This window comes from Pseudochaenichthys georgianus, chromosome 5, assembly GCF_902827115.2.
Source record: "Pseudochaenichthys georgianus chromosome 5, fPseGeo1.2, whole genome shotgun sequence".
NCBI classification, from domain to species: domain Eukaryota; kingdom Metazoa; phylum Chordata; class Actinopteri; order Perciformes; family Channichthyidae; genus Pseudochaenichthys; species Pseudochaenichthys georgianus.
The window spans coordinates 31,255,261-31,275,656 of record NC_047507.1 but is presented as its reverse complement, the minus strand read 5'-3'; the positions used below and the strand labels follow the sequence as shown (position 1 = coordinate 31,275,656).

The window sequence follows — 20,396 nt, the reverse complement described above, 5'->3', positions numbered from 1 at the left end:
GGATTTGGGCCTTGTTGCTAAAGGGCCGGTCTCTCCACGAGACCGACACCTCATCCAACATCTCCGGGAAGACCGGAAGGAGTTGCCTCTTCGTCCTCGTTGTTTGGGGAAAATGTTTCCCCTCGTAACGGGACCTGGAGGTCTCCTTGGCCATTTCGGGCCACGGGATGTCTAGCCTGGACGCAGTGCGCTGACACACGGCTTGCAGGTCCATGCTTAGACAGGGCGAAGCTGGTGTGCTATCGCCCGGGAGAGCAGCCATCGCTCCCGGCTTTGCAGCCTGAGCTGATGACACGAAGATGTCGTCTTCTTGCTCATCCGAATCAGACAGGAGGAACTCAGAGGCATCCTCTTCGTCCTCCATGTAATCCAATTCTAGGACATCCTCCGCGGGTGAAACCATGGTGAGGTCCAGCCGGGAGCCCCAGCTTGGTATAGCGTGGGGCCCCGTTTCCGCGTCTCTTGCCGCCACCGGGTCCCGGCCTGATATGGCGCGGGAATCCGTTTCCGCGGCTGCCGCTGTTGATGAGCCCCAGACCGTAATGGTGAGGGGCTCAAACTCTGCGGCGGACGCCGCCGCGTCTTGATTGCCAGCCGGCAAATCAATGGACATGAGGGGATCCTGTCCCGAAAAGCTAGCTTGTCGTGCTAACCGTCGGCGGAGGCTCTTCATGGTGAAGCGGGCACAATGCCCGCACGAGCCGGGGTTGTCGATAGCCTCCTGGGCGTGTTCCAGCCCGAGGCAGGACGAGCAGACCTGGTGTGAGTCTGTGCCTGATATCTTCAACCCGCAGCCGCAGAGTCGAGCCTCCGAGTCGAGCCTCCGATTCGAGCCTCCGAATCCCTGACTCCTCTGGTGTGAGGGAGAGAGGCGTCCATCTCGTTCGCCGCGAGGCGTGGAGAGGACCCGCTCTTAACAGGTACGTCGAGAAAAAAGGTGTTACCAATCTGTCTTTAATCCGGAGAAAAAAGGGCAGTGTGGGTCTTTTTCCTCAAAGAATATTACCCGGTGTGGTAATATTCTTTTAATCCTTTTCTCCTCCGTGAGAAGAGAAAAGAAAAAAAAACGTCCTCGCTACCGTGTCGGCAGTGAGGGAAAAAACACAAGCTGGCAACGGGTGTGTTGCTAACTTGAGAATCAAAACCTTACCTTAATTCCAGAGGAAGAACGGCGAGGTTGATTATAATACTAACTGGTGTGTTAGTACTATACTCTTCTGCGAGGCAGAATAGGGTAGCCGGCTAACGCCCGTCGACCGAAATTAGCTTTTGGTTCAGTCTGTGGACTGTTAAGCTAGCCCGGCTACCATTAGAGATGTGCTCTGAAGCGAGAAGAGGTGTTTGAATGACGCATGCGTTGTGGCGCAAGCTACTTATAGGGGGTGATTTCCCCTGACGTTAACGTCAAAGATCACCAGCCAATCAGGATTGGCGTAATGAGATTGATGCTTCTGTTTGCTCCGCGATGAGGCGCATCCCATAGTGAGACATCGAACGTGTGTTATGAATGAGAACTTATTTTTAACAGAGTTTATGTATTTATGATCATACTGTGTGACCTGCTTGTATGTACTTAAACAATAGGTGTACTGTTCTCTCTCTGTGTTGTACTGTCTCAGTGTGGAACATAGATTAAACAGCCAGTCAAACTCTTTTGAGAGCCAGGGAATGAGCAGCCATGCTCCTGACATTCAAACGGAGTGAAACTATACAAAAAAGAAGTTACAAGGCACTAAATACAAGCAAGTGTAACATACACAGATTAACACATGGGACCGCTAAGTGTAAACAAGGTAAATATAGCTAATATGGTAGCTGTGCAATAAGCATGTATACAGGCTAGGCTGGTATGGCCAACACTAGCGTGTATGCTAAAGCTACCGTGTATGCTAACGCTATCGTGTATGATAACGCTAGTGCGAATGCTAACGCATTTTCTCATTGTGTTTAAACATCTCCAAATGTCATCACAAAAACACAATACATGTTACTAATCCTTACAGTGTAAGTTCAAGGCTTAAACTTAATTTACAGTCATTGGTTTCTGACGGAATTGACCCTTTTACTCTTCAGGTTGCAGAGTAAAAGTCTTTCGACTCCACTTTGCGATATAATTACTAACAAAGAATTGCTAACAAGGCACTTATATACTAATAAAGGACTGGCTTATCTAAAGCCAGTTGAGTAGCACTTGAAATGTTTTGAAACCTGATGTACTTATATGATTCTGTTTTCTTCAAGTTTGTATCTTCTTGGTCCAATGCACTTATTGTAAATCGCTTTGGATTAAAACGCCAGCTAAATGCAATGTAATGTAATGTAATAGGGAACATTAGTAGCAGTCTACTCATGGATGTCTACTGCCATCATGGATGTATAATAAGGACTGCCATGCTATTCAGTTCACTTTCTCCTACTTCCTATAGGCTACCCGGTTTCCTGTCTAACCTTCAGTACAAATTTTACAAAAATATAAATGTGCAAATATGAAACATACAGGTCAATATCACCTTGCTATTGGTAGCTGAACTGTCAATACCCCAAAACATATTCTGAGATATAAATATCTAATTTTGAGTTATTTAGACACAATTAACACTTATAGTTTCCTGTCTTGTTACATAGGAATAGATCATATTTGTTAAGTGCTATTATGGGAGAATTACTTTTCTTGTGGTACTACTGCCTTATTAGGCCCATATTGAGCAGAGCATATTAAGACCAAAACTCATGTACAACAACTTCCTTACTTGCAATAAATAAGCACTAATTAGAGGGTTATTGAGGAAAAACTCTCAACTAATGTCTACTTGTAGAATATGGTCATGTCGAATAAAGCATTAATAGGTGTTTTATAATTACTAATAAAGAGCCAATATACTGTTAATATGCATCTTAATTAACAACTAGTTGATGGTTAATTTCTTTCTGTACCTTAAAGGTGGGATAGGCAAGTTTGAGAAACCGGCTCGAGATACAATTTGTGGCGGTCCGGCTAAAATAACTGGATGGCCTACCTGCCTGTCAGCCTTCCATCTGTGCACACATTTATCTCGTGCCCTCATTGGTCATGTGCGCGTTCGTGTGTGTTGGAGGAGGGGCTCTGTAAGGAAGTCGCAGATTTTTTCCGGCTGTGTATTTTCCAATTCTAGCGCACTCGAACTGGTTTCTTCAAAATGACCTACTCCACCTTTAATATAAAGTGTTACCGATTTGTTTTGTAACCAATTCTTGATATGCTACTGTACTGAACTACTTGTATGTGTCTGCATCAATGGCAAAAGTATAGCAGACAATATGTGTTTGCATGTTCAGTGTTTGCAGTAAACAAAAGCAGTGTGCGAAATATAAAGAAATGTGTTCTGTCAGATAAAAAAAAACCAATCACGTTACTCCTTTATCTCTTTTTCAGAATTGCAAGCCTATCCAAAATCTTCCCGACCTTGATGCTGTACAAACTGTGGGAGGACGGGAAGATTGGCTCCCTGGATGACCCTCTGGAGAAATACGTGGAGAACTTTACCATCAAAAACCCCCTGGGGAAGTCGCGGGACTCGGAGCTGAAGTACGTGACAGACGGTCTGATATTTCTTGACAGTGGGGAGGTTCAGATCCGTTCCTCCTCAGTCACTCTGCGCAGGATGGCCAGCCAGCTCTCAGGTAAATACAAAGGGTTAGAGAGCCAGCCTCTGTGATATAACACAAGGCATTGAGATGCATGCACATATTGTACTGTATGTCCCTTAGGTCTTAGTGTTTGCACACATCTAAACCTTCAGGAGCTGACCTATGAAAGTTAAGAGTTGTATACAAAAATACATTTTAATAAAAGACGAATAAGAAGAAGAGGCTTGTGATATATGTTGTTTGTTTTTTTAGCTTGTTAAATGTTAACATCCAGGTTGCAGTTTCTTATTTAAGAGGATCAAATATTTTGCTTTTGTTTATTGATTTTAGAGCTAAAACTATCAGTCAAATAATTTATATAATTCAGTCAATCAACAGAAAATGATCATTCAACTTTTCTAATCATTGTTAAGGTCATATTTAAGCACATTATGCCAAACATTTCATATAGTATATCAAATAGTTTGCAATCAATCAACTATTTGAGAAAATAATTGCTTATAACTAACTATAATAATAATAGTATACATTATTAACATATGTTAATACTCACTCATGAAACAATCTTCTAGTTTGTATTGAGAGATTGCAACGGATATGTGAAATTAGGTTTCTGAGCCGAGTTTCAGGTACTTTTATTGCTGGAGTCTTTCAGCAGTTGCATCCATATATTGACTCTGCAAAAGAGTTTCTGTTGCCATTCACAAACAGGCACTTGCTTATCTGAAGAGGTTTTCAATTTTTTAAATGAATATGAATAAAATATGAGAGAATCTCCAAGGACAAGACAATTATAAATCTTTCAATATTGGCATAGTCCCATCTGTAGTGGCCGTGACTGACGAATACTAACAGTGGCACATTGCTGCATGTCATCATCTCTCCAACTTTCCAACCCATCTGTCTGTTCATCTTCAAATCAAATCAAGTTTTATTTATATAGCACATTTATAAACGATTTTGGTAGAGCTAAAGTGCTGTACATAAAATAAAAAAAGCCTACAGTAGAGACACTTTACAGCAAATACAATAGCACAGATTGTTCAGAATATCAGTATGAGAAAAACGACACCCTCTATCCTTAGACCCTCACATCGTACAAGGAAAAACTTCCAGAGAAAACCCACAGTTTAAGGGGAAAAAATGGGAGAAACCTCAGGGAGAGCAACAGAGGAGGGATCCCTCTCCCAGGACGTGCAATAGATGCCGTGTGTAAATCAAAGAGATAATACATTTTACAGCATATCTTATTTAGGCTAAGGAAAAATAATCATCTTTATGTATCCCAACCTGTGTCCGTGTTTCATCCAGGTAGCAAACCTGAACATAATAACGTTCTGAGAACTGAATTTGTCACGTAACGGTAAAGTCATCATGACCATAACCATCAGAACAAATCAAATGTGTTTTCTTTGAGCAGGATAGATAGAAGAAGAAAACATAATGTATTTGTTATATTTTCTGTCACGGGCTGATACAGGCTTACCCAGGAGACTACGGGCCACAAGCCTGCTTTGGAAAGGAAAAACACAAACTGCAATTAATCTGCTTCAAGATGATGTCCTCGTCGCAGACCCAGGCACTAAGTAAGATTTGTTATGCTTTGTTGATTTGTTATGCTTTGTTGATTTCAGTATATCAATATGTATTTTAATTGTGCAGACTGGGATAATGAATTGTATGAAAAGTGCATGTGTTTGACCGGGCAGAGACATTCATTGTGTTGACAGCAACATATTGTGTAATCTCTGCTTGTTTATGGTACAAGTTTGACATTTTGTGAAATATGCTTAACCACTCTCTTGTCAAGAATTAGATGACAAGACCGATACAACTCTCAATGTCTGCTGAGTAAACATTAACTTACAGCCAGCAGTTCACTTTGGAGGTGTTGGTGAGTGCATTTTGAGAAATTCTGACAGTGCCAGTTGGTGGTTTCCCCTAATTCCAGTCTTTATGCTAGACTAAGCTAACCACCTGCTGGCTGAAGTTAATGTTATGCGCACATTGTGATTTTATCCATCTTGTCATCTAATTGTGTTTGTTTAGGGCTGTTACGTCCCAACTAGGGGAAGAGGAATGCAACACACACCAGTATGTAATTGGTAATAATTATAAGTGGTTTTATTACAGAACAGGGTGAAACAAAAGGGAAGGCGTGCAGCCTGAACAAACAAAAGGGCCAAAAGGGCACAGGTTGATAACCCAACAAAAGGAGGACTCTAAAAAAGGAGTCTAATGGCATACAGCGAAAATAAATAATATAAAGAACGAAACAAAACCTCACTTTAAAAGTGGTACAACTAACCAAAGAATCTATACAAAACACAGCTAAACTAAAGGTGACAATCACAGAATCAAAAACTACTCTAACCACTAACTAATCACACAAGGTTAACCACAGTTCAACATAATTCACTAAGGAGCGAGAGGCGTCTGTTCACTCAACAGAGCCTCCTGAGTGATGATTGTCCCCAAGCTTTGTAGTAATCTCCAGCAGGTGTGCGCCGGCTGTGCGCTGCGATTGGAGTGCGTCGGGCCCGGCGTGCTCCAATCGCAATCTTCAGGGGCGGACCAGGAGATGGCAGCCAATGGCGGGAGGGCAACCGCACAGCTCATTTACATAGAACACACACAGCTGAAAACACTCACGACCAGGAAGGCAGCAGCCGTAACACTCCCCCCCCTTAAGACACAAACCCACAGGTTTTATGAACCTACAGTAAGCACACTAACGAAACTCCTAATAACACACATTCTAACATCACTAGACAAACCTGCCTAATAACACACACTAACATCACAAACTCAACCTGGACAAAGCATTGGCCAACACATTCTCTGATCCCTTTAATGATGGGTGTCTACTGTTGTAGTCCCGCACAATCAGAGCCCATTGCATGAGACGCTGATTGTGCTTGGACACGCTAGGACAGAATATGAAGGGATCGTAACAGCTAAACACCACAATTGGCCAAAGGCTGGGTCCAACACAGATCTTAAAATGTTGCAGAGCTAACACCAACACTAGGATCCGATAAACTAGCTGACGCTCTCGTGTTACCGGGAGAGTCGAAAAGTCGAGAGGCTTGTCTGAGCCGGCTTGTTGTGCTGGTCTCACGACATCCTCACGAGGGGAAACCACCATTTCTGGCTTCTCCTCGGACACAGCTTCATCTGAAGGCACCGGCACAAACACAGGATCAGACAATGAGACATCAGAGTCACTTTTACTTTGCCTGTGTGTGTAACCAGGCCAATGCCGTTTGGCCGTACATATTCTGCCGCGGTTCTTTACGCTTCAGAATCATACAGTTGGAAATGACATGTCCAGGTTGGTGACAATAGAAACACTCTCTCTCTTCTCTGTTCACGTTAGTCACATCTAACGGCTGAGTAAACGGAGCGGCTGACACATGGCGGGACCTCTCAAACAGGGGAAAACACAGATATATGAGGCAACACATATTCATCGGCTAACACAGCAGCAGCAGAGAGAGACTTTACCTTTTGTTCATTCACGTACATAACAATGCAATCAGGCAAACATTTCTTAAACTCCTCCAACATAATCAATTCCCTCATAGAAGAATAATCAGTTGCATTACATGAGGCAATCCACTTAGAAAAAAACATTCCCTTTTCTCCGGCGAACTCGGCGTGAGTTTGATTAGGACCCTTCCTATGGTGTCTAAACTTCTGCCGGTAAGCTTCAGGGACTAACTCATACACCCTGAGGATGGCAACTTTCACTGAGTCATACTATAGGCTTTCCTCTAACGTGAGAGCCGCAACTGCTTCCTGAGCTTTTCCATGTAATTTACATGTTACCATCAGAGCCCAAACTTCAGCCGGCCACTGCAACGCTGTAGCAATGTGCTCGAAGGCACCAAAATAGGCATCCACCTCAGTCTCACGGAAGGTTGGCTAGCGAAATATTGTTACTCACGTCAAAGGCAGGTGAATGAGGTAGAAATGGCAAGTTTCTTCCGGCAGGATCAAAAGCACCGGATGTGCGCAGTTGTGAGTCTAGCTCCAGCTGACGCATCCTGACTTCCTTGTCTGCCTCTATTTCTAATTTCCGCACCTCTAGCTGGAACTGTGTCTGCCTGCTCCGCTCTTTATCCGCCGAGACGGTGGACCACAGCGATGCGGCGCGGGCAGTGCTTTACACTGCTCACTCCCCTCGCTGTCACTACCCTCTCCTTTAGCAAGGACATTAGGCACAGTGAGCTCAGCTTGTGCAGGCAGCACCAGGAAACCCCTCTCCACCAACTCATCCACCACCAGAGCCTTTAACTATTTGTTTACTAACTGTTTTGCCACTGTGAGACCGAAATGTTGGGCAATTTCAAATAAGTCGTCTTTACGACACTGATCCAGTTGCTTACGAGAAAGACAGACCAAAAAGGAATTCAAATCAAAGGTTGCCATACTCGGTGAACTACTCACAAACCTTACCAAATTGCTCCCAGCTATAAAAAACCACCTATAACCTCAGGAATTAAGGGGAAGAGGAATGCAACACACACCAGTATGTAATTGGTAATAAGTATAAGTGGTTTTATTACAGAACAGGGTGAAACCATAGGGTGAAACAAAAGGGAAGGCGTGCAGCCTGAACAAACAAAAGGGCCAAAAGCCAACAAAAGGAGGACTCTAGTAATCTCCAGCAGGTGTGCGCCGGCTGTGCGCTGCGATTGGAGTGCGTCGGGCCCGGCGTGCTCCAATCGCAATCTTCAGGGGCGGACCAGGAGATGGCAGCCAATGACGGGAGGGCAACCACACAGCTCATTTACATAGAACACACACACAGCTGAAAACACTCACGACCAGGAAAGCAGCAGCCGTAACAAGGGCAAATTCACATTTTGTGAAATTTGCTAGAACAACTTTCTTGTCAACAGTTAGATAACTGAAGCATCAGTCAAAGTCTGCATGGTAAACTTAAACATTAGCATAGCTTAGCATAAAGACTGGAATCAGGGGTATACCGCTAGCAGGCACTGTCAGAATTTTTGAAAACGCACTCACCAATAATTCCAGAGATAACTAATTATCAAGAAAAAAATCTTGTGTCTCTCTACTGTATGTGTAAATGTCAACATGTTGTGGATTGACATGGTGTCATTTTGTTGCCAGAAAACAGTGACTCCCTTATCTTGCTGGTGGGTTTTTTTCTTCTTTTATTTGTATCAGTCTAGCTCTGTCAAGACTGAAAACCTCAGGCTTTTTTGTTAAGACTGGATAGAGTTGAACACTTTGTTTACTGTTGTAGTATTCAATGCAATGTTACACATTGAGCCAGAGGAGCCCTTTTATTTTTCTGTGCTGCACAAGTGGGCTACATGGATACAGAGATTCAATAGTTGCTATCAAGCAGATAGGATATGAATATGAATTCAGTGATTTATTGTATTGGAGACAAAGCTGATGATGTTTACTGAAGCTTGAAACTCAGTGATGCAGACCAGTAACAATACCCTTCAACGAGGAATGTTTTTTTTGTAATGAAATGTGCATTGCTTACAAACCTGCACGTTCGGAAGCAAAAAGCATTTGAGACTGTGGATGTATTTTTCACCAGTCAACACACCAGTATACATTAGCTCAGCACTGATGATGCATATCAAGCTTATCAGGGACAGGATTGTGATAGTACTGGCTATACGGTTCTCAGAATGCATGCTAATGGAGGAACATCTAGACATGGAAAATACATAATTTAGAAGAGATGAATAAGCAGCAGTAGAGTGAAGCAAGCATTGCTAAGCAGATATATGCCAGGTCTGTGGACAGTGTTTAAAGGCTCACATCAAAAAGGAAAAGCCATAACCCATCATAACTGTAAGACAAATCAGCACAGCCAGACAGCGGTCAGAGCAAAACTCCAAAAAGCTCCTGATACAAACCCGATGGCATGAGTGCCCTGTTAAAGATGCAAAGTGCCTTTCATGTGGGACAAGAGGTCACTAGTGGGGTGTGTTTCCTGCTGGTAAAGCTGTGAATAGTATTGAGCAAGAGAGGGATTGGCTCTGTGTATGTGTTGCTGACACACGGACTGTTCATCGTATCGTATCTTACCAGACGAGGTTGAAACAGTGTTCGTCCTTTAAATAAACAAATAGTCTCTTCTCTGCAGTGCAATGCAGCGGTCAAAAAACCGTGTGGCTTCACAACCAAACTAGAACACAGAGTATAATCAGCAGGACTCTTTTAACCAGCTGAGGCAATCACAGCACCAATCAGCCGCTCCGCCCAGCCGTGGCTGCGGATCACGATCACCTGACACCAATCAATTATACTCCATTACATGTCCTTATTCTGTTTTGTACTGTTTTCTACGTCATACCTTTTTATATTTGCAATAAATCTCGTTTTTATGGTTCATCAGTGTTGTTTTCATTTGTGGAGGGATGAATGAGTAAATAAATGAATCAATGGACATTGGTATAAGTAAGGCAAGGCAAGTTTATTTATATAGCACTTTTCAACACAAGGCAATTCAAAGTGCTTTACAAAAAATGAAAGACATTAAGAAAATAGCATTTAAAATCAGTCATTAAAAAGAAAAGCTAATCAAATAAACATTAAAAGAAAAAATACATGGATAAAAGTTACAGTGCAGTCTAAGATATGAATAGTTCAATTAAAAGCAGCGACAAAAAGAAAAGTCTTCAGCCTGGAAGTACTGCATTTTATTGATCTAAATTACTTAACGTAACAAGTTAACCTTCTTCTTGGACGCAGCTATGTATGAAATCAAGTCATTTTAAGAGTGCATTTAACGTGTACAGGGTAACAACAGACAGACAAAAAGTCCTCAGTCTAATGGAATAATCCACGAGCTCAGCCAATGAACCTAGCGATGCGAACATGGTAGTCCAGGAATGATAAATTTGAGTTTGATATACTTTATTAATTCCCGTGGGGAAATTGTTTGTAGCTGGAGTTGGCTGATAAAGGCTGCTAGTCAATGTTGATTCGATGGTCAACTCTGTTCCCAGATAGTAAAACCTCTCACAAATACCGCGTATATAATGCAAATACCTCGGACTTAGTGATGTATTAAGACATATGACAAAACATGACATAAAACAAGCATACAGCACTGTTTAGAATCCATTTGGTCGGGTTTAGCGCAACCATGTAGGCGGCCATCTTTCCCTTCTGTTGACAATATGCAGCTACCCAATTGGTGTAGCACGATCACGTGACGAACCGTGGCACTACTTTGGACCAAGATATTATTACGCTTTGAAGGGACTAGTTTAGCCAATAATTACGTGCCTAGAAGAATTGGCAGGAATTTTAGCGACAAACTTTTTTTTGGTGGATAAGCATGACTCGTTCTTTTTTATGAATTGAAGATTATGTAGTTCCACTTCTGTGGAGCGGGTTGAAACGATAACAGGGTTCACCTTATGGCCTATTTCTCCTGTAATATGACTTGATCGCTTTAAACTCCGCACACTGAGCTCTGATTGGTCAGCAGGCGGTGCTTTCACTGAGTTGAGCTCGCCTGCCACCTAACCTGCTCCGGAGCAGGTTAGCCGCACAGCATAGGTTACCATGGAGATCTAGCCTGCTAAAAAGAGAACCAGCATCGTAGGACCGGAAAGCCGGAGTTTTCCCTGAAGTTAGCCGGCTAAGCGAAAATCCTGCTTCGTAGTATACCCCCCAGGTTAGCCGCACAGCATAAGTTACCATGGAGATCTAGCCTGCTAAAAAGAGAACCAGCTTCGTAGGACCGGAAACCCCGAGTTTTCCCTGAAGTTAGCCGGCTAAGCGAAAATCACTTCGTAGTATACCCCCCCCCCCCCAGGGGTCTGCAACCCCTGGCACGTAACCAGTGGCACACTAAGAATAAGTAGAATAAGTGTGCAAAATATTTAAATTGTATTTTCGGATCCTGAACGAGACCGCCGCCAGAGCGCGTCTCCCCGTTACCTGCAGAAGGAAGCCATGCACGCAGCGCAGCCCCGCTCTCTTTAACTCCAGGTGACTTTCTGCCGCTTTCCTCCGTGGTGCAGTGCTGATCGTTTCACCACGGAGGAAAGGATTTCACAACTTGCAATACCCATAAGGAAGGAGCTGTACAAATGCCGCAGTTTTTGCGTGGCTGTGTCTTTAGTTGAAAGCCCAGTGGCGATCTGCTCATCTCTCATCGAAATAATATGCTGTTGGAGGGGTGGGTGGAGTCACCCACAATGCTGAGTGCTTTGCGGGTGAGGCGGGTGTTGTATATGTCCTATAGTGAGGGGAGCGAGGCACCGATGATCCTCTGGGCATAGTTCACTATGCGCTGCAGGCTCTTGCGGTCGGCGGCGGTGCAGCTTCCGAACAACAGCGTGATACAGCTGCTGAGGATGCTCTCGGTGGCGCATCGGTAAAAGGACAGCATGATGGGGGGTGATGCTACGGCTCGCTTGAGATTCCGGATGAAGTACAGGCGCTGCTGGGCTTTCCTCGCTAGTGCGGTGGTGTTGTTTTTCCAGGTGAGGTCATCAGTGATGGTCACCCCAAGGAATTTGGTGCTGGTCACCTGCGTCACAGCAGCGGCGTTGATGGTCAGGGGGAGAGGGGGCCGACGGTGGGTTCTCCTGAACAACTATCTCCTTTGTTTTCTCCAGGTTGAGGAAGAGGTTGTTGTTTTGGCACCACAGGGCCAGCTGGTTCACTTCCTTCCTGTAGTTAGTCTCATCGTTGTTGCTGATGAGACCCACCACAGTGTCGTCTGCAAACTTCACGATGTGGTTGGTGCTGAAGATGGGTTTGTAGTCATGGGTCAGCAGAGTGAAGAGAAGTGGGCTGAGCACACATCCTTGGGGGGGCCCCCGTACTCAGTATGAGGGTGTTTGAGGTGTTATTGTTGACCCGTACAGCTTGTGGTCTCTCTGTGAGGAAGTCCAGCAACCAGTTACAGAGAGAGGGGCTGAGGCCCAGGTCTGTAAGTTGTTGTACAAGCTGCTAGGGGATGATGGTGTTGAATGCTGAGCTGAAGTCTATGAATAGCATTCTGACATATAGGTCCTTAGTCTTAGTGTCCAGGTGTGTGAGGGCTGGGTGGAGAGTGGAGGAGATTGCATCCTCTGTGGACCGTTTAGCTCGGTAGGCAAACTGAAACGGGTCCAGCGATGGGGGGAGGGTGGATTTGACCAGCCTTGCGAAGCACTTCATGATGGTGGAAGTTAGTGCGACGGGGCGGTAGTTGTTGAAGCTGGATGGAGATGACTTATTTGGCACTGGAATGATGGTGGTTTCCTTGAAGCACAAGGGAACAACAGCCTGGCTAAGGGAGATGTTAAACATGTCTGTGAGGACATCTGTGAGCTCTTCCGCGCAGTCCTTCAGCACACGACCAGGAATGTTGTCAGGTCCTGCAGCCTTGCGGGGGTTAATCCTCAACAGTGTGCTCCTCACACTGGCTGGTAAAAGACGCAAAGCCTGGTCGTCAGTGGGGGGGGGGGGGTGGTTTTCTACGCAGGTGTGTTGTTCTGTGCTTCAAAGCGTGCATAGAAGCCAGTTGAGGTTGTTGAGCAGGGAGGTATTACTGTCACAGGTCACAGAAGCTCAGCTTCTCATGGTCCCACAACTTCTGAAACTGTGGTCCACTCGAAAAAAGAAGCTACATTTTCAATTTCCTTTCAATTTGTTTTGTCCTGCGTTTTGGTCCAATTTGATGTAAAAAAAAAAGTTAGTTTGAAGCTAATTTTCTGTTTCAACCTGACAACCTCCTGATGAAAACCAATCTGGAAGTGTTTTCAGCCATGTAAATCGTCAACCTTTTTACATCAACATTTTTACATTTCAGTGTTATTATTGAGTTTTAGAACCGCTAATAGGCAGATGTTAAAAGACAGAGCTTTACTCTAAAATAAGCTAAGCAGCTGTGTTCATGTTTAACCATATAGAAGAGTTGTATCAACCATCTCATTAATGCTAATAAGCAGAATTACAAACAAAAGAAAACAATTAATTGTTTAATTAAGATACTTACCAAATAGTTTGTTACTCTTACTTCCTCCCTCAATAACCAGCTTTTTCTTTCATTGTTTTGCTTCTTTACAGATGTCATTACAGCAACCTCGCCTTCTCACTGTTGGCTCATGTGATGGCCGAGCGAGTGGCTGCCGTGGACTACCAGCGCTGGATCACAGACAATATCCTGGATCGGCTGGGGATGGAGGACACTGGCTTCGACATCGCCCCAGGGCTCCAGAGCCAGGTGGCCGTGGGAGTGTACTCTAACGGGAAGCCGGCGCCGCTCTACGACCTGGGCTGGTACCGGCCCTCAGGTCAGATGTTTTCCACTGCTGCAGACATGGCCAAGCTCGCTATGATGCTGCTGGGCGCATATCACCGCAAGATGCTAGAGCCAGACTCATTGAAGATCATGCTGACCCCCCTCTTCAGGTGCGAAAAGGACTACTTTGCCAACCGTACTGGGACGCCATGGGAGGTGAATGAGTTCATGGGCTACGAGATGGTTCGTAAAGATGGTGATCTGGACGGGTACTCTGCCACCTTCTCCCTGGTGTCAAAACTGAAGCTCGGTCTGGTGGTGTTAATGGCTGGTAGCCGGTCTGAGAAGCAGGACCTGGTCACTAAGGCCTACTCCTACATCATACCAGCTATAGAAAGAGCCTTTAGGGATGCTACAAAGGTCCTTAATCCTCCGCCAAAACCAGAACCTTACATCGGCTTTTTCACCTACAGCAACATCACCTTCTATGAGATCAAAGTCGGGCCAGACGGCGTTCTGATCATGCAACAGTTTGGGCCTCAAATTGAAGAGCTGATCCCAGAGAAGTACAGGACAATAAAGCTGAACTACCTGGTGGACCGGGTGTTCAGAGTTGTTTTTCAAAAAGAGTACCCTTGTGTTTTGCAAGTAGGCACAGCCTCAGTGTCCCTGGAAGCCCAAGATGGCCAGCTTTTTAACTTCTACATATTTGACAAGCGTGGTTTGTCCCCTGGCTTCGATGCACCAGGACTTAACACGTACAATGTGGTAAGAATAGCCCGCAGACCGACTTTCTCGAGCTGAACTGCAGTGATGCTTCGACCTAAAGACAACTGGTATGTCCTTGGGACATGTCAGGTGTTGTAACAAAAAGAGGTGTGAATACTAAAAGACTAAATGGAAAAGTTGGTATCAATTGGGTGGACAAAGATAGGATTGTGCTCTTGATAAACAAAGAGCACAGAGAGTGACAGCATAATGAATGATGTCTTGCAAGGGAAATATGCTTTCTTGAGAAATTATGTACTGTATATGACTGTCCTTCATTATGGATCCCAACTGAACATTCACTTTATTGTGATATATGCATTTGTTTTTCCTGCCTTCTTTCAAACCACTGTAACACTGTCCTTGAATTTGAATGAAAGAGAAAAGCAGAGCTCTCAACAAACTCCTGTTCTGGTCATGTATATGAATATAAACATAGACATCCTTTTCAATTATTGAACTATGATTGCTCTTTCTAAAAACCCTAACACCAAGCACATACATATTCACACTCTGTTGATAAGGGGAACAAATATTTCATTTCTTTGTTACTATGAACTCTGCTTGTGGCAGCTAGATCGTATTCATGAAAATGCATCACGTTATTTAAATGCAGATGTTGCCACAGGTAGAGAGCTGCCTATTCAATTATTGAATTTAATGAATTATTCATGAAAATGATTTTGGTTCCCCAATGAGAGGTGACTAGGGACAGAGAGGCTTTTGGTGCATGTGTGACTTCTTGCTATTTAACCCTTAGAAATGGACTCTAATTTGTCGGAAGTCCCAACCTCTAACTCCAGTATATACACTGCTCTGCTGCAGGTGTATCCAAGTGTTCAAAAATAACAATCATAAAGCAAAGGCTGATGTTTAACCTTTTATATTAGATTGTGTGTCGGATGGAAATGGAATATGAAAATGTTACTTAGGCTTGGAGCACCAGGTGCAAAGAGCGAAATTAGGGGAATGCTGAGAAATTAACCTACTATTTCCATTTCATCCGGCTGTGGATGGAAATATTGAAACAGCAATTCAGCTATGTAATGCAATGTTGTCACGGGCCATAGATGAATTCTGATGCATTTAAAAGTTAAAATTAAGTTAAGTCATGGGTCATGCAGTATTGTAAGTCATACTGAAACAAAACTGCCCCAACATGCAAAGGATACTTTGAGGTGAACTGCTACTATTGTTAAGGCTTGTTATTTTGGATGTAATATGAGGCTTTTAAGCTTTCAGAAAAGCAACATTCACAATGCAACCATGATGACGAATAAAATGCTGCATTCATGTTTCAATATTGTCAATCTAACAACATATAATTGATAACAAATAGGTAAAAAACATTTTTGCTTTCAACATTTATTTTTCTTAAGTCAGCCATTGCACAATAGCCATAATCAGTTCTTATACTTTGCAATCACTGAACAAGAGCTGGAAAATCAATTCATGAACACAATGCAAAAGACAAAACAAGATCAGGAAAAGCTCGCAGTAAAGTATTTCATTCTTTGCTAACAAGTTTCACTGGAACACAGATAAGTATATTAACTCTTTGTGAAGCCCAGCAACACGTTAATTTACAAAAAACCAACAATACAACATTGTTTCGTTCGGAGAGGATTTGACTGTCCCACTTTCAAATTCCATTCTAAGGCATACATTAGTTAAAGAATAAGACAGCAGGTGAAATATGCAGGCACTTTTGAACAATATTATCCATTGTCACAAACCAACAAAATCAAAGTACAAGCTCTTGAGCGGCGGAAGTAGTTTAAATTAGCAGTTTTACATTTGGGAAAAATACTCTCTCACTTGCCAAGATCAATACCTTCTGAAGTTAGCTTGGTTTAGATTAGCGTGAAGACGAAACACTGCTAGCCTGGCTCTGTCCAAAAGTAAAAAGAAAGAAATAACTTTCAGCGCCCTTCAAATCTGAATTATTAACGTATTATATGTCTTTGTTTAAGAGCACATCTAAAATGTAAATCATCTTGTTTGGTACCCTTACACCACAACTTTAACGCGGGAAAACTTTAAGAAAGGCAACTTTAGCTTCAGTAAGGTGACTTTTCCTGAGTGAAACTAAGTAGCCTACGCTAGTTTTGCTAGCTAGTCTTGTAAAGTTGAATGCTAGCTACAGTATTGAGTTAAAGGAGTGATATGTGTGACAAACATTATACATATCTTTTGTTATATATTTAGCATGTAACAAAATATATATGAATAACTACCACAATGGTTCATGATACCATTTTATAATTTTGTAAAGATTAAACAAATGAGATGCAGAAGGTGTCAATCTGTGAGCTTAATACCAATAGTGGGTGGCTTTTGGTATCTAAGGACAGAGCCAGGCTAGTTGCTTTTCAGTTTTTTTATTAAGCTAAGATTGTCATGAACTGAGGCACAGGACCCAAATGCAGGACTCGGAGACAGTTGTCCAAAAACAGAAAGTAGTCACACTTCACGTTGACATTTTTTAATTTTCTCTAACAAATCTAAATCACACAACAAAGGTTTTCCAAAAATCAAAACTCACTTGACAAAGGTACTACTACTTTCTTAATATAAAGTTCAGGACTCAAAGGGCCCAGGTTCTCATGGCATGGAACACAACAAACTGACAAGGGACAAAGAAACACAAGGGCTATATACACTGAACAAAAATGTAAATGCAACACTTTTGTTTTTGCTCCCATTTTTCATGAGATGAACTCAGACATCTAAAACATTTTCTATATACACAAAATAACCATTTATCTCAAATATTGTTCACAAATCTGAAAAGATCTGTGATAGTGAGCACTTCTCCTTTGCCGAGATAATCCATCCCACCTCACAGGTGTGGCTTATCAAGATGCTGATTAGACAGCATGATTATTGCACAGGTGTGCCTTAGGCTGGCCACAATAAAAGGCCACTCTGAAATGTTCAGTTTTGCTTTATTGGGGGGGTCTGGGGGGGGTCCGAAAACCAGTCAGTATCTGGTGTGACCACCATTTGCCTCACGCAGTGCAACACATCTCCTTCGCATAGAGTTGATCAGGTTGTTGATTGTGGCCTGTGGAATGTTGGTCCACTCCTCTTCAATGGCTGTGCGAAGTTGCTGGATATTGGCAGGAACTGGAACACACTGTCATATACGCCGATCCAGAGCATCCCAAACATGCTCAATGGGTGACATGTCCGGTGAGTATGCTGGCCATGCAAGAACTGGGATGTTTTCAGCCTCCAGGAATTGTGTACAGATCCTTGCAACATGGGGCCGTGCATTATCATGCTGCAACATGAGGGGATGGTCGTGGATGAATGGCACAACAATGTGCCTCAGGATCTCGTCACGGTATCTCTGTGCATTCACAATGCCATCAATAAAATGCACCTGTGTTCGTCGTCCATAACATACGCCTGCCCATACCATAACCCCACCACCACCATGGGCCACTCGATTCACAACATTGACATCAGAAAACCGCTCACCCACACGACGCCACACACGCTGCCATCTGCCCTGAACAGTGAAAACCGGGATTCATCCACGAAGAGAACACCTCTCTAACGTGCCAGACGCCATCGAATGTGAGCATTTGCCCACTCAAGTCGGTTACAACGACGAACCGGAGTCAGGTCGAGACCCCGATGAGGACGACGAGCATGCAGATGAGCTTCCCTGAGACGGTTTCTGACAGTTTGTGCAGAAATTCTTTGGTTATGCAAACCGATTGTTGCAGCGGCTGTCCGAGTGGCTGGTCTCAGACGATCTTGGAGGTGAACATGCTGGATGTGGAGGTCCTGGGCTGGTGTGGTTACACTTGGTCTGCGGTTGTGAGGCCGGTTGGATGTACTGCCAAATTCTCTGAAACGCCTTTGGAGACGGCTTATGGTAGAGAAATGAACATTCAATTCACGGGCAACAGCTCTGGTGGACATTCCTGCTGTCAGCATGCCAATTGCACGCTCCCTAAAAACTTGCGACATCTGTGGCATTGTGCTGTGTGATAAAACTGAACGTTTTAGAGTGGCCTTTTATTGTGGCCAGCCTAAGGCACACCTGTGCAATAATCATGCTGTCTAATCAGCATCTTGATATGCCACACCTGTGAGGTGGGATGGATTATCTCGGCAAAGGAGAAGTGCTCACTATCACAGATTTTTTCAGATTTGTGAACAATATTTGAGAGAAATGGTTATTTTGTGTATATAGAAAATGTTTTAGATCTTTGAGTTCATCTCATGAAAAATGGGAGCAAAAACAAAAGTGTTGCATTTATATTTTTGTTCAGTGTATATATAGGTGAGGGGGATGAGCACAGGTGAAAACGATCAGGGCAGGGCCAAGCAATCTCAAGGGCGGGAAACACACAAAGGCAGGAAGTGTGGGATCTGGAATGAGAGGGAATGATTACTTTCAAAAATAAAAACAGGAATTGACAAGATCAAAAACACAAGACTAAAAAACATAACTTAACATAACATAACTGTCAAGCCACAACAAAGATACATATTAAGCATATGTTAGTGTTATCAATCGTCTTGTTTAACTTACAGGAAGAGGATAATTATTTGTCAAACAATAGCTTGTCTACTGCTTGTTAGCTCATTTAAATAAAGCCTCAATTAGAACACAGAGGTTTTACAGGTCTTCTCTCTACATGCATTTTTGAGGATTGTAGTGTCCATGCTCAGTTTCATGTTAGGAGACAGCAAAGGAATGACAGCATTGGAGTCATTATCCTCAACCTGGGCTCTGGCACTTGAGACAGAGGGTTCCAGTAAGATCTTAGGGAATGGTGGCGAGTCTCTGACAGAGCTGTTTTCCTCCGTCTGGGAGCAAACGAGTTCTCGGAAACACTCCCTGAACCGTGTGGACAGCAAACTGTAGATGATAGGGTTGACTGCAGAGCTGAGATAAAAGAAGACGCCCGAGAGGATGTGGACGTACTGATAAATGTTGTGCATCAAATCGGTCCACTGGCTGATGGAACTCCAGAGGAGTCTCTCGATGTGGAATGGCGCCCAGCAGACTCCAAACACCGCCACCACGATCGCTACAGGAGCAAACCAGAGAGAGTGAGGCTGTTTAAAAATATTGTTTTGTTGTTGCAGGTTAAACGCTTTTTCTTGTTACCGATTAAAAAAAACATAGACGATCTTATCATTTACTTTCAACTGATGAAATGGGATAACAAAACAATCTCATTAATGTTCTTTGATATTGCCTAAAACTACAGGTGAAACTACACAGGTGTTCAAACTTGATGGTAATCATGATCTGAATGTGTCACTCTGAGCAGCAGAGGTAGTTCTTAAAGCACTTATTACATTTCTCTTTTAATAATCCATGGCTAATCCTCTCAGAGTGCTCTCACTGAAGGAGGTGCAGCAGGCTGTTAATGGCCATATGGCATCAAGATAACTGACTGACTGTATTGAAAGCTTGGTGGCTTTCCACACAGTGAGAGATATTTATAAATGTGAGAGTGGCAAACATTTCACACTTTTTTTGTTCTCTTTTCCAAAACAGAGTTTGTGAGTTTTTTCTACTTTACCCTTAACAAATAGTAGTAAATCTGAAAAGTTGGATAATGATTTATTGTCCTTGACAGTTTCACATTTATATTCTGTATCGTCTTGTTCCAGCTCATCCTTGTAACTACACGATGCTCATACCAAGTCAAATCAAATCAAAGACGAAATGGCCCAAATGATTTATACGTCATAAAAATGAAGCCTAACATATTTGGTATTT

The 20,396-nt window shown here is 43.2% G+C and overlaps 1 protein-coding gene across 1 annotated transcript in view; it reads left to right on the top strand.

The window, feature by feature from the left end:
• lactbl1b (lactamase, beta-like 1b) overlaps positions 1-14,677 on the top strand; it is a 49,623-nt gene extending 34,946 nt beyond the window's left edge. The window contains exons 4-6 of the mRNA XM_034082270.1: positions 3,413-3,660; positions 5,108-5,213; positions 13,699-14,677. Coding sequence (XP_033938161.1) covers positions 3,413-3,660; positions 5,108-5,213; positions 13,699-14,677 — 1,333 coding nt within the window. The remainder of the gene's footprint in view (positions 1-3,412; positions 3,661-5,107; positions 5,214-13,698) is intronic.
• The last annotated feature ends 5,719 nt before the right edge of the window (positions 14,678-20,396 follow it).